The 13,842-nt window shown below is 35.6% G+C and overlaps 1 protein-coding gene across 2 annotated transcripts in view; it reads right to left on the bottom strand.

The window, feature by feature from the left end:
* Positions 1-13,842, bottom strand: part of MNAT1 (MNAT1 component of CDK activating kinase) — a 204,417-nt gene that overhangs the window by 130,063 nt on the left and 60,512 nt on the right. For both annotated transcript variants that reach the window (XM_059182254.1, XM_059182253.1), the window contains one exon: positions 2,984-3,087. In XM_059182254.1, coding sequence (XP_059038237.1) covers positions 2,984-3,087 — 104 coding nt within the window. The remainder of the gene's footprint in view (positions 1-2,983; positions 3,088-13,842) is intronic.

Genomic DNA, 13,842 nt, shown 5'->3' with positions numbered 1-13,842 from the left:
TTCCTTATGTGACCTATGCCCTTTCTACTTCTCCAACTTCAACTCTCTCTCTACTGAACTTCAGCAATATAAAGCTACTAAAACCTCTCAGAACTCTGATTACCCATGCCTTTTTGCCTTTGCTTATGATTTCTTTCTGCCTGGAATGTCCTTGTGCAGCATCCATATTTCCACCCTTGTCCCATCTTCTCCACTTTGTCAAGTTCTACTTGTCCTTTAAGGCTCCCATTTAGGCATCATCTCACTTGGAATGCCTTTCCCAATACTCTCAGAATGGATTAGGTATTCCTCCTTATACTCCTATTATAACAAGCAACAGCACTTTCCACATGCTTATGACACTGTATTGAAATTACCTGGCTTCTTATTCATCTTTCTGTATAATATGCTTAGCAAATGTTCAACAAATTTATTGAACTGATTTTTTTTTTATTTTGCTAAACTGACAGATATTCTACACAGCAATCTCTACTGCTCATGAGAATCTAGAAAACTGAAAATAAAAATTAAGATAATTTTAAGTAACAAGTGTTTTCCAGAATGTGGAGAAAAAGGAACTCTTGTGCACTACTGGTGAAAATGTAAACTGGAATAGCCACTGTGGAAAATGATATGGAAGTTTCTCAAAAAATTAAAAATAGAAATACCGTATGGTCCAGTAATTCCACTGCTGGATATTTACCCAAATAACATGAAACAATAATTCAAAAAGATATATGCACCCCTGTATTTATTGCAGCAGTAGAATTTGCAGCATTTATTGCAGCCCAGATATGGCTACTCTAAATAGGCAACCCAAGTGTCCACTTAAGGTTGAATGGATAAAAAAGATGTAGTTTACCTACACACACACCCCCACACACACATACACACACAGAGGGATATTACTCAGCCACAAAGAAAGGATAAGATCTTGTGATTTGCAACAACACAGATGGACCTAGAGGGTATTATACTAAGTGAAATAAATCAGAAGTCAAAGAAAGACAAATATCATGATTTCACCTATATATGAAATCTAAAAAACAAAACAAATTAATAAACAAACAAACAAAAAGCAGAAACAGATCCATAAACACAGAGAACAAACTGGTGGCTGCCAGTGGGGCAAGGGGTGGGGTGACAGGCAAAATGGGTGAAGGGGAGTAGAAGATACAAGCTTCCAGTTATGGAATGAATAAACTAAGAGATAAAAGGTACAGCATAGAGAATACAGTCAATGGTATTATAATAGTGTTGTATGGTGACAGACGATAGCTACACTTGTTATGAGAATAGCATATAGTATATGCTTGTTGAATCGTTATATTGTATACTGGAAACTATGGTAACAATTTGTGTCAACTGTAGTTCAAATAATAAATAAGGAGAACAGACTAAATATTAAAGTAATCTTCACTAAGACTCTATTTCAAGATTAGATCACATTCAGTTTCTCCATGCTCACAATGACTGCCTCCATGAAACAAGTAAGATCTCCTTAGCAGAAATGTCAGTATAGTTTTTCCTCGGGTTGTGATCCCAGCGTCCTGGGATCGAGTCCCACATTGGGCTCCTTGCTCCGCAGGGAGCCTGCTTCTCCCTCTGACTCTGCCTGCCACTCTGCCTGTGCTCGCTCTTGCTCTCTCTCTCTGACAAATAAATAAATAAAATCTTTAAAAAAAAAAAAAAAAAGAATCGCTTTATATGACTAATCATGCAAAAGATTTTTTTTTCTTCTTTGATACAACTTTGATGTTTTTAGAACAGTGAGACTTCAACATTCACAGAGACATGAAAAGCAAGTTGCTATCTTATCTTAGACACCAGCCATGTAAGTTAGTCCATGCTTCATGGGCCACAAGAGAGCTAAGCTCTATTCAATAATGCCACAGTTACTGATATAGGTCAACTAGCACTGTCTTAAAAAATGTGGTCCTATGTCTGTATGTTTGTGCCAATACCAAATACCTTGGTCAGTATCACTAGTAGGTATAACATTCTGCATAGAATGATCAGTTAATAAATGTTAATGAGTTACTAACCAAATTACTTAGTTAAAACATAGCTAGGTATTATAATTAATAGAATAAAATGAATAAAAGCAGCTCAAATATTCCCACTGAAATACAGTATTTGTTTTATTCAATAACCTATAGTTTTCAGATAATTAGAAATTTCTGCCTTAAAATAAATAGCTACCTGAAATTAGATCATTCTTTCACAGCAATTCTTAGTATTTCCAAGCTTAAAATGCTAAATGAAAAAAAGTATTCACGTGAAAGGAATATCCTTCTATTAATGAGTTAAGTGGGGCTAGTGCAACAAGTTACCTATTATCTACTTTGAACGTATTTTCTAATGTACCCACAGAAGGCTACTGGGCAAAGAAAGTCATTTTATGGCACATTGATCCTCTCAGAAATGAGACAACTTTCTAAGAAAGTCACTGGATATAAATGGAAGGAGAATGTAGTGTCAATTCCTTGAGAGCTTGAAGGCAGGAATGAAGTATCTAAATGATAACACTTGTAAGACTATAAGGAGAAAGTACTTTTAAACACAAAATGAAAACACAAGCTATGTGATCCAGATACGACTTTATCATTTTGATTAACAATCACAAATTCCTGATAAAGTACCTCAAAAATAAGTACTTCTGCTTTCCTCCAAAACTAGAAAGGCAAGTATTAAAGAAATAACAGCTAAATTGTTTAAGTTAAGACAAATCTCTGCATACACACAGTTCTTCCTTTAGAGAATATATTTTAATAATGCCATCAAAATTGGTATGCCTACAGTGTGCCTCCTATCTATGTGCCTACATATACATATACAGTATATGTATACATATACTGTATACATATACATATACAGTATTTCTGATCTGGATTTCAGCTAAATTTTTTGTAAATTTAATTTATTTTAGAGGAAGATAGCTTTTCAGGGATCATATGGAAGCATTCATTTCTAATACAAAAGAAGAAAATACTTAGCAACCAACCAGCTTTAACTTATTTTTCTGAATGACATCTTTATTTTCCTTCTGGTACATCTCCATTTTCTTTTTGGTGTTGTCCAAATCCACATTGTTGGTCAAGTTGAAAACTGAAATAGGAAACAATGACATAAAATATAGTTTTAATACAAATCCTGAGTAGATTAAAAAAATTCCTCAGAGTGACTTAATTCTTCAGATTACTACTTACAGCTCTTTTTATGTTCTTTTACCTACTGGCTATTTTAGAGACTTATTCTAGTTCTGCAACTATGTTTTCAAAGCTAACTATAAGACTGTCAGACTACCACACAGAATATCTAAACCTTTAAATCACCCCCCAGAAAACCTAAGATATATGCTTGCCATAATCATATTAGATTTGATTTTTAAAGGATCCAGTCTAACTTTAAAAGCATATAAAAGATTACTTAAATTTAAGTAAAAAGAGTAAGTCTGTAATCTACTACACTGGTCAGAATCCATACTGAAAAGAATCTGTGCTCCACAAACAGAAAAATTATCCAAAAGAATAAAAAATATTATACATTGGTATAGTTTACAGCAAAAAATCAAGTTTCTTTTAAGGTTTTATTTATTTATTTGAGAGAGAGAACACAAGGAGGGGTAGGTGCAGAGGGAGGAGACTCCCCACTGACCAATGCTCAATCCCAGGATCCTGGGATCACAATCTGAGCCAAAGGCACACACTTAACCAACTGAGCCATCCAGGTACCCCCAGAAAAACAAGTTTTATTCACATTCCAATGGTCTCCAACATGGCTGGACGCAAGCCTGAATTATTTCCCACATAGTCTAGAATAGAGTATAGCTTAACTAGTATAGCTTAACTAGTAAAGAATAATCTGGCACCCAAACTTAAGACTGAAATAATTTTGGGGGCGCCTGGGTGGCTCAGTGGTTTAAGCCTCTGCCTTCAGCTCAGGTCATGATCTTAGGGTCCTGGGATCGAGCCCCACATCGGGCTCTCTGCTCGGCGGGGAGCCTGCTTCACCCTCTCTCTCTGCCTGCCTCTCTGCCTACTTGTGATCTCTCTCTGTCTATCAAATAAATAAATAAAAATCTTTTAAAAAAGACTGAAATAATTTTGTAAGAAAAGCCACTGAGGTATGTTCAAAAAAGTGATAGGCTTTCAATGAGATAGAATTTTTTATAATTTTTAATTTTGTAATAATTTTGTATTTTTTATATAATTCTGACTCAAAATAATGCCTTATTCCCTTCTAAGTTTACATACATAAATTAGTCACTATGATACTCTGAATAACAACCAAAAGCACCTCTATTGGTATATACAAATCATATTATAAAAGTACTAACCCATACCCTATCCTTTACAGTGTTTACATCAATCTGTCTAAAGAAAAATCCATATCATTCCCTATGCTGTACCTTATATCCCTGTGACTTATTCATTCCATAACTCAAAGACTGAATCTCCTACTCCCCTTCACCCATGTTGTGAATCCCCTCTGGCAATAATCAGTTTGTTCTCTATATTTATAGGTCTGATTCCACTTTGTTTATTCATTTATTTGTTTTTTTAGATTCCACATACAATTGAAATCATATGGTAAGTCTCCTAAGGCAAGTGAAACAAAAGCCAAAATACAGCATTGGGACTATATCAAAACAAAAACCTTTTTGGACAGTGAAGAAAACCATCAACAGAACAAAAGGGCAACCTGCTGAATGAAAGAAGATATCTGCAAATGATGTATAATAAGGAGTAATACAAGTAATTTATAAAGAACTGATACAACTCAACACCAAAAACACATATAATCTGATTAAAAAGCAGAGGAACTGAATAAACAGTTTTCCAAGGAAGACATACAAATGACCAACAGATACATGAAAAGTTCCTCAGTATCACCAATCATCAGGAAAATGCAAATCAATACCACAATGAGATATCACCTTACACCTGTAAGAAAGGCTAAAAAATCAAAAGAGAGATAATAAATGTTGGCAAAGATACATTGAAAAAGGAACCCTCATCCACTTTTGGTGGGAATGTAAATTAATATAGTAATTATGGAAGACAATATGAAGGTTCTTCACAAAAGTAAAGCAGAAATACCACATGATCCAGTAATTCCACTACTGGGTATTTACCAAAGAAAACAAAAACACTAATCCAAAAAGATATATGCACCCCTATGTTTATTGCAGCATCATTTGCAACAGCCAAGATATGGAAGCAACTCAAATGTCCATCAATAAAGGAATGGATACAGAAGATAGAGCATATACAGACAATGAAATATTAGCCATAAAAAGAAGATGAGATCTTGTCATTTGCAACAACATGGATGGACCTGGAAGGTATTACACTAAGTAAAATAAGCCAGACAGAGAAAGTCAAATAGTTCCTAGACTTTGGGATTTACAGAGGCTTACAGATCTGAAAAGTAACATTGGGAACCCAATATAGGGTTACCTTTTTTTGTTGAGTAAGGCATCAAACATACTCTAAAGACCAATCTGATCCTCAAAAGGCCAAAGGACTTCAGAACATCAACTTATCATAATCACTGTTAAAAACCCAGGCTCACCTACATGTGTAGAAAAAAACAAAACCAATCATCAATTCTATTATATGCAATTTGAAAACTCTGAAAAAAACGAGGGAAACTGAGAAACAACAGCCCTCTAGCTACCTCTCCAGCTTTTTTACCACAAAGTAGAAAAAAAAATAGTAATTGTGGTAAACCAGGGAATCTGGTTAATATGCAACTAAGGCACTCCGCATAAATCCCACTCTGGCCCCTAGAAAAAACTAAGAAGGAGGCTCAAAACTACCAACTGCCCTTAGAAAGTCAACTGTGACCCACTTGTAAATGTAGGGTGATTCTGCTATCTTTGCCAATCATTCACAATTGACTTCTTGTATTTAACAGGTCATCTATTCAGCCACCAAATCCAACCATCTCTTTTTTTTTTACTTTATTAAATTTATTTTTATAAACATATAAATGTATTTTTATCCCCAGGGGTACAGGTCTGTGAATTGCCAGGTTTACATACTTCACAGCACTCACCATATCACATACCCTCCCCAATGTCCATAACCCCACCACCCTCTCCCTAGCCCCAACCCCACCGCAACCCTCAGTTTGTTTTGTGAGATTAAGAGTCACTTATGGTTTGTCTCCTTCCTGATCCCCTCTTGTTTCATTTATTCTTTTCCTACCCCCCAAACCCCTCACGTTGCATCTCCACTTCCTCGTATCAGGGAGATCATATGATAGTTGTCTTTCTCCGCCAATCATCTTTTATAACTTCTATCATCCTCAGTATCTATGACCACTTAACAATATCGATAACTTATTTTTCCTTAGGCACTTTCTTCTCTTGACTAATTTAATACATTCTCCTGATCTGTCTCCCACTACTCCAACTATTCCTTCCTGTTTCCGTCTCTGGTTCTTCTTAGCCTCTACATAACCTGTATGATTCTGGCTTTTGCCCTCTTTCCTTCCCTCTCTATTCCTTGGGCAATCTCATCACTTTCCATAGTTTCAACCAAATAAATGCCAGAAAATGCTGACACTATTTCAAAGTGCATTTCAGAAAGCCAAACACATAATTATCTCCAAATTTGTTCCTCCTTGTTATATTTGTTCCTCCAAATTTGTTCCTCCATTAGTATGATACTGATTATCATACTAAGACACCAAGATTTAGCATCTTCATCTGACCCCTCTCCTTTGCATTCTACAAACAGCAGATGCTACCACCAAAATCTCTTTAAAGCTGTCCTTATTCTCAAAGTGCCCTGACAATATAACAAGCCAGATGGTATTTCTCCCAGATCATTTCTAATAATCTCTGACTTAATCTCCTATCTCCAAAATCTCTGCATCTGATCCTACACTCTAACCCAATTCATAACATACAATGCTGTCACACTAATATTTCTGAAGCACACCTCTAATCACCTTGCACCTCTACCATCCTATAGTCCTCTCCTCCCTTCTGCCTTTCCCCCTTTTACTAGGAAAAAAAAAAAAAAAATCAAACACTTTTAGAATTCAGAACCCCTCACAATCTAGCTTTAACTATTTTTCTCTCTCCTAAATAAAGACCTCTCTTGAAAGCGGACAGTCTGCATTTCCCAAATGTCCCCTACATTTCCTATTCTAGTTCCTTTGATCATACCATTCTGTCGGCATGCCTGATCCCATTCTTACTAGTGAAATTATACCCAATCTTTAAATGTCTACTCAAAAACTACCTTTTCTATAAAATTCTCCCCAACTTCCCTAACTAGAAAGAACTTCCTTCTCTTATAAATGCTGAAAACATTATTTACAGCTTATAAAAAATCTTTTTCTACTACATATAATATGCATACACATACACAGTGTTCTTTTTTTTAAGATTTTATTTATGTATTTATTTGACAGAGAGAGAAATCACAAGCAGGCAGAGAGGCAGGCAGAGAGAGAGGGGGAAGCAGGCTCCCCACTGAGCAGAGAGCCCTGATGTGGGGCTCGATCCCAGGACCCCGAGACCACGACCCGAGCCAAAGGCAGAGGCCCAACCCACTGAGCCACCCAGGCATCCCTAAAGCATTCTTTACTTACACTTTATCTTGCACTCAAAGACCATATTTTATACAATCTCTGTATTATCCAGACATAAGGAAAAAAGTGAGGAAAGGAAACAAGAACTCAATGATTATCTATTCAGATCCCAACACAGGTGCTGCGAGCATACAAAGAATTTCCTATTTTCAAAGACTAAAGATCTCTCATTAGGGAGATCACCCCAAAACACATAAACTTAAGTAATAATGTAGGACACTATATGATCAAGTGACAATAGGGGAGAACTAAAATTACCCTGCTTCATGCATTAAATAATATCTAGCACTGTGCTAGCTGCTGAAGAAATATTTATTAAAGAAACTGCCCTTCCTTTTAACCAATTAACCCTACTAAAACAAAGTACTGATTATGTCATTTAGTCACTCAGTTCACTCACTGCTTCTGCCTCCACAATGCCTTGAAAAAGGAAAATCTAATGCTTTTCCCTTCCTACTCTGAGTTCTGCAGATTCCTCAGAGTCTCTTCAAGAACCAACGGGAAGACTAAGCAATTCTATCCAGAGAGGCTTTGCTTCATTTGTTTGCTTCAAGTGATCTCTTCAAAATTTTGCTTGAAGAATACACTCTACACTGTGTACCAAGTATCTATGAAGTATATATGACAGGTACTATGTCCAGCATCTGGCCTTAATTAATACATCACTTAATCCTCCCAATAACCTTATGAGATTGGTACTTCTATTATTCACACTTTACAGATAAGGTTTAAAGACATTAAATACCTACACCCAAGCTATGCAGCCAGTAAATGTTGTAACCAGGATTTTAACACAGACTATCTGATTCCAAAGCCTGAACTTCTTCCTACAATACTAGTTGTATTGTTCCTCTCAATGCCAGAAAAACACTGCTAGCACAGTTCAGCTCTTCTTCTGCACCAGCACAGGCTCCACACTTACCTACTTCCAAACTGTGATCATATTGCTCCCAGAGTACCCATATCTTAGTACCAACCTCAACCGAGAACTATGGATATCCGTATCTGCCTCAGCATTCTATACGCAGTTTAAGCACCAACTCTTCTTTATAACTCACTTTGCAGGTACAATCTCTCCATCCCTGAATGCCCACAATATATTGTTTAATATTACACTGGTGGCACTTACCCATTTTCTACCCTATAAAATTACTTTCAATGTACGTATCTATTTGACCTAACAGAGTATCAACTGAGGGCAGATTCTAGGTCTGATTGATCTTTATCACTCCCAACACTTCAATAAAAAATTTCCAGTACATACCCATTAAAATGACCAAAATCCAGTACACTGACAACAACAAATGCTGACATGGATGTGAAGAAAAAACAACGCTTGCTCATTCCAACAGGAATGCAAAATGACAGAACACTTTGGAAGACAGTATCTTACTTACAAAATTAAACATACTCTTACCATTTTATGCAACAATCACACTCCTTGGTATTAATCCAAAGGAACTAAAAACTGTCCACACAAAACCCATATACAAATGTTTACAGCAACTTTATTCACAATTGCCAAAGCATGGAAGCAACCAACATGTCCTTCAACAGGTTAATGGATAAACTGTGGTACATCCAGACAATGAAATATTATACAGCACTAAAATGAAATGAGCTATCAAATCATGAAAAGACAAGGAGGAACCATAAATGTGTTATTTCTGCTAAGTCAAAGAAGCTGATCTGAGAAGGCTACATACTGTATATGATTCCAACTACATGACAGTCTAAAAAAAGGTAAATCTACAAAAGCAGAAAAAAATCAATGGTTGCCAGAAGTTAGGGGAGGAAGAAGAGACAAAAAAGCAGAGCACATAGTAATTTTAGGGCAGTAAAACTATTCTGTACAATACCATAAGGGTGGATACGTGTCATTATATTATATTTGTTCAAACCCATAAAATGTACAACACGTACAACTCTCACATCAACTATGGTCTTTGAGCAATAATGATATGTCAATACAGGCTCATCAACTGTAACAAATTTACCACTCTGGTGGGGGGATGCTGATAGCAGGGAAGTCTGTGCATGTGTGTGGTAGAAGGTATATGGAACTCTGTACTTTCCACTTAATTTTGCTATGACCCTAAAACTGCTCTAAAAAATAAAGTCTTTTTAAAAAAGCTCTAGTAAGAGCTCAAGAAATACTTGTGGAATTACCACAAGAGGAAAAAATAAATAAACAAATGCTAATGTTTATAATTACCTTTATAATTACAGATTAAAATGAACTTTATAATTACAGAATTGAATATAATTACAGAATTGAATTCTATAGAATAGCAAAGCAAATGGATACAAAATACAAGAAAAAAATTATCTTTCTTTTGGTTATAAATCTGAGAAGCAAAGATAATCAAACTGTTATCCTATATTGAACTTTAATAGAATATTTAGACCCGTTAAAGAAAACACAAAGTTTATCAACAAGCTGGACAGAGTACTACTGATCAAAGTTTTCTATTAAGTAGAACCCAGAAATAGGTAAAGTTGAAACCTAAGTGAAATTCATCTGTATACAATTTTCTCTCATGCTTATTAAAAACTTTATAATCAATCCCAATAAAAGTGAAATAATCAATTCATTTCATTTTTTTCATTTGGAAAGTCAAGGTAATAACAATAAAATTTATAATCATAAATAATACAAATCACTTCCCTTAATAAGAAGAAAAAAAAATTTTTTTAAAGTAAAAGTACTATCTTAAAAACTTTTCAGATGAAGCAAGCTTCATTCATGCCATAATGGTTCAGGCTGGTATAATAGTCTTGAAGAAAAAAGAATACAAGATAATTTTCTGTAACAATCATCTGCCCCTTTATCTGGCTGCTGGTATAGCTCAGATGTTGACCTGCCTTACTCAAGTATTAAAAGGCAACAAAAAACCTATTGTGTTTTCTGAAAGATTTAATGTTATTTAAGTACAATTCTGAAGTCTTTTTGACATCCAGAATTTATAATTAGAGCCCTTAGGACTTTCTCACCCTTTCAAAATAAGCATACCCTGAACCAAAAGAATAATCTATTTATTATGAAACTAAGAACAAACCTTTGAGATAAGCCCTGGGGCCAAAAGGAAACAAGAATTTTTATGTTTAGATTGTCATAACCATAGAAAGGAGCTTATTGTTAATGCTGTAAGAAAGTTCATCTTCATGTGTGCCCCTTCTATTATAATTTTTATGCCATTATTCAAAATTACAATATCTTAAAATTTTTATATTTGTGACATTATAAGGATTCAAAATGAAATTTATTTAACCAAATGACCAATCCCCAACTTCTAAATCCTCAAACACTGACTCCTTAGCCTCTCTATCAACTCTATTCCTCTCACTCTAGGCCTAAGCATCTTCAATAGAACCCTTCGACCTTTATAACTGAGTTCAATCTTCTTTAAGGTCCTTCAAAATATGGCCCCAATCTACTTCTTCTTCTTTCATCTCCTACTGTTTCCCCAATTACCATCCCATGTTTTAGACATGGAATAGTAACTACTCTGAGACTAGCAAGCACCTTCATAGGCTCTGAGAGTCAGAAAAACTTATGTTCAAAATTTGGCTCCATTATTTACTAGCAATGTAATCTAAGCTCCCTTTATCTCTTCTCCATATGCAAAATAAGGAATAAAAGTGCCCCTCTCAGAGTTGTGAAAATTATGCGAGATAATATGAATACAGCATAGTCTGGCACTTAGCAGGTGCCCATTAAATTAACATTTTATACTTCTGATTAACAGAGATAGCCAATACAGATATAATGGACATTGAAATAATCATCTTTGAAATCATGAATAAAACACAAAGCAGACAGCTACTGAAACAAGATTTTAAAAGGAAGTTTTATTTATACCATAACAATTAAAAACAAATACAACGCAGTGGTGCGGCCACACCCTAACAAAACTTAAAAGTGCTAAAACTAGTCTTTCCATCATTGCTTTACTCTCCACCCAACAAAACAATAAAAAATACTGCCTGTTCTCCAGCTTTTATCTTCTTGATTAATACTATACTACTGTGTAAGATCATCAATTTTAACTCATCCCTGCCTGCTCTACCTCACCACCTATATCAAATTAGTCCTTGAATATTCTAAAACATCCCCTTTATCTACTCTACCCCTCTACACCCTACTCTCATTATATCCCTGTGACTAAAGTTAGCTCTCATTATTTATCCAAATTGCTGTAATGGTCCCTTAAAAATGTTTCCCAAACTCAAAGCTCACCTGTCAATAATCCACATCACTACCACACTATCCTGCTGACTCACTATTGACCATAGAATAAAATCTTACCCTGACAGCTCAGCTTGCAAAGCTCTCATTAACTCAGATCTAGTCTGTTTCTCAAGCCTCATTTCTAGTCATTCCCCATGTTCTAGTGACTTATAACATTACTTGCTCATTCTCTAATATATTCAATACCCTCTATCTCTGTAATTTTGTCTTTTGCTAAAAATGTTCTTCCATCCTCTTCCCACCTGGTAAACTCCTATTCCATCTTTTAAGGTCAAATTCAAATACGACCTCTTCTCTGATCAAACTATACTTCTATTTCCCAATGTTGAAATGTTATCAGTATTCCCATAACACTTTATAAATGCCTATACTACTTTCACATTATATTATAGTTATTAGTTTACATAATTATTTTTCCTCTTTAGAGTCTGCCCTGCAAGTAAAGTAGTTCACATAGAACAATATTTGCTGAAGTTCAGAAAATAAAGTCTAAGTCCAAGAGGCTAGACCCCAAACTTCATCAATATCTTCAAATACAATCAGAATGGCTCTTTATCCAGCAGGATCAAGATTAGTAGCTGGGACACCTGGGTGGCTCAATTGTTAAATGTCTGCCTTCGGCTCAGGTAATGATCCCAGGGTCCTGGGATCAGGCCCTACATCAGGCTTCCTGCTTGGTAGGAAGCCTGCTTCTCCATCTCCTGCTTCCCTTGCTTGTGTTCCCTCTCTCACTGTCTCTCTCTCTCTCCCTCTCTCTCTCTCTGTCAAATAAATAAATAAATAAAATCTTTAAAAAAAAAATTAGTAGCTGATTACTTACAAAAGTCTGTTAAGGGAGGGCAACACACATACACACTCCTTAAATACTTTAACTTAACATATATAAGTAAGTATACAGTCCCTCTCTAACTTAATGACATACAGCCAATGTCTAGTTAGTATCTTTAACTGCATCTTTCTTATATAAACCATACTTGTCATCTATATTGTTCATTTTCCATTTTCTAAAGCAGGAACCTTCACTTGTGTACTTTTCTCCACCAACCATATAAACTACTTAATTAAATTACCTAATTACAAGTATAAATAAATAAGGCCTGGTTACCAACACAAACAACTTTCAGTATTCAAATGAACTGAAGAGAAGTACAGAGGTGAACTGAAGACATCTACTAATGAACGAGGTTCATCGTGTATTCTTATGTTTTGGGCTTCAATCAGTGTATTTTATGGAAGGACTGGGAAATGTCAGTTACCCCAATACGTCAATTCAGTGGAGGCAGGTTAAGAAAGCTTCGACATAACTGCAACTGAAGACAGTCCTTCATGAATATACGTGATAGCAGAATCACATTCAAATTAAATGCTCCGAGACAATTTTCTCCTCTGCTAAGGGAAGAATTACATATGGTACAGCTGTAATAGCCAGTCAATCCTGGCTCCTGCTTCTGGACATAAACATGGTCTTACCTATGGGTCCCCAGTTGTTCATACCTTCCAACTAATTCAACCCATAGAAAAATATGTATGTTTAAAAATAATGGCTCAACCAGAACCTTACTCTAGAATCAAGATCCCCGCCTCCCTTCCCCACCTTCTTTGTCCATTGATTTCTTTAGAGTAACCATCCCACCTGCCTGCTTGGACTTGTAACCATGTAGTACACCTTGCTCTGTGACATCTATAATCTCCTTTCTCTTTGTTGCTTGACCAGACTCTTAATGAATCACATTGCCTTTATAATAAATGCGAGCTGGATTTCTTCCTGCTACTATCCAGGTACCTGTCCTATACTTAATATCTACATACAGCCAGAATTCTACACTTGCCCAGTTCTCACAGAATTCTTTCAGTTTATCTTCTCAGTTGAGATCATAACTTTTCTACTTTGCCTTAGCACTCCCAACTCTACCATTCTACCTCTTTTTCAACTAAAATCCAAGCCACTGATGGTTGGATTGGTAAGATTACAAATGAAGTGCAATCAATACAATTAGAAT

This window comes from Mustela lutreola, chromosome 7 (genome assembly GCF_030435805.1).
Source record: "Mustela lutreola isolate mMusLut2 chromosome 7, mMusLut2.pri, whole genome shotgun sequence".
Classification (NCBI taxonomy): domain Eukaryota; kingdom Metazoa; phylum Chordata; class Mammalia; order Carnivora; family Mustelidae; genus Mustela; species Mustela lutreola.
Note: the sequence above shows the minus strand (reverse complement) of the source record. Positions and strands in the feature narration are given on the sequence as shown.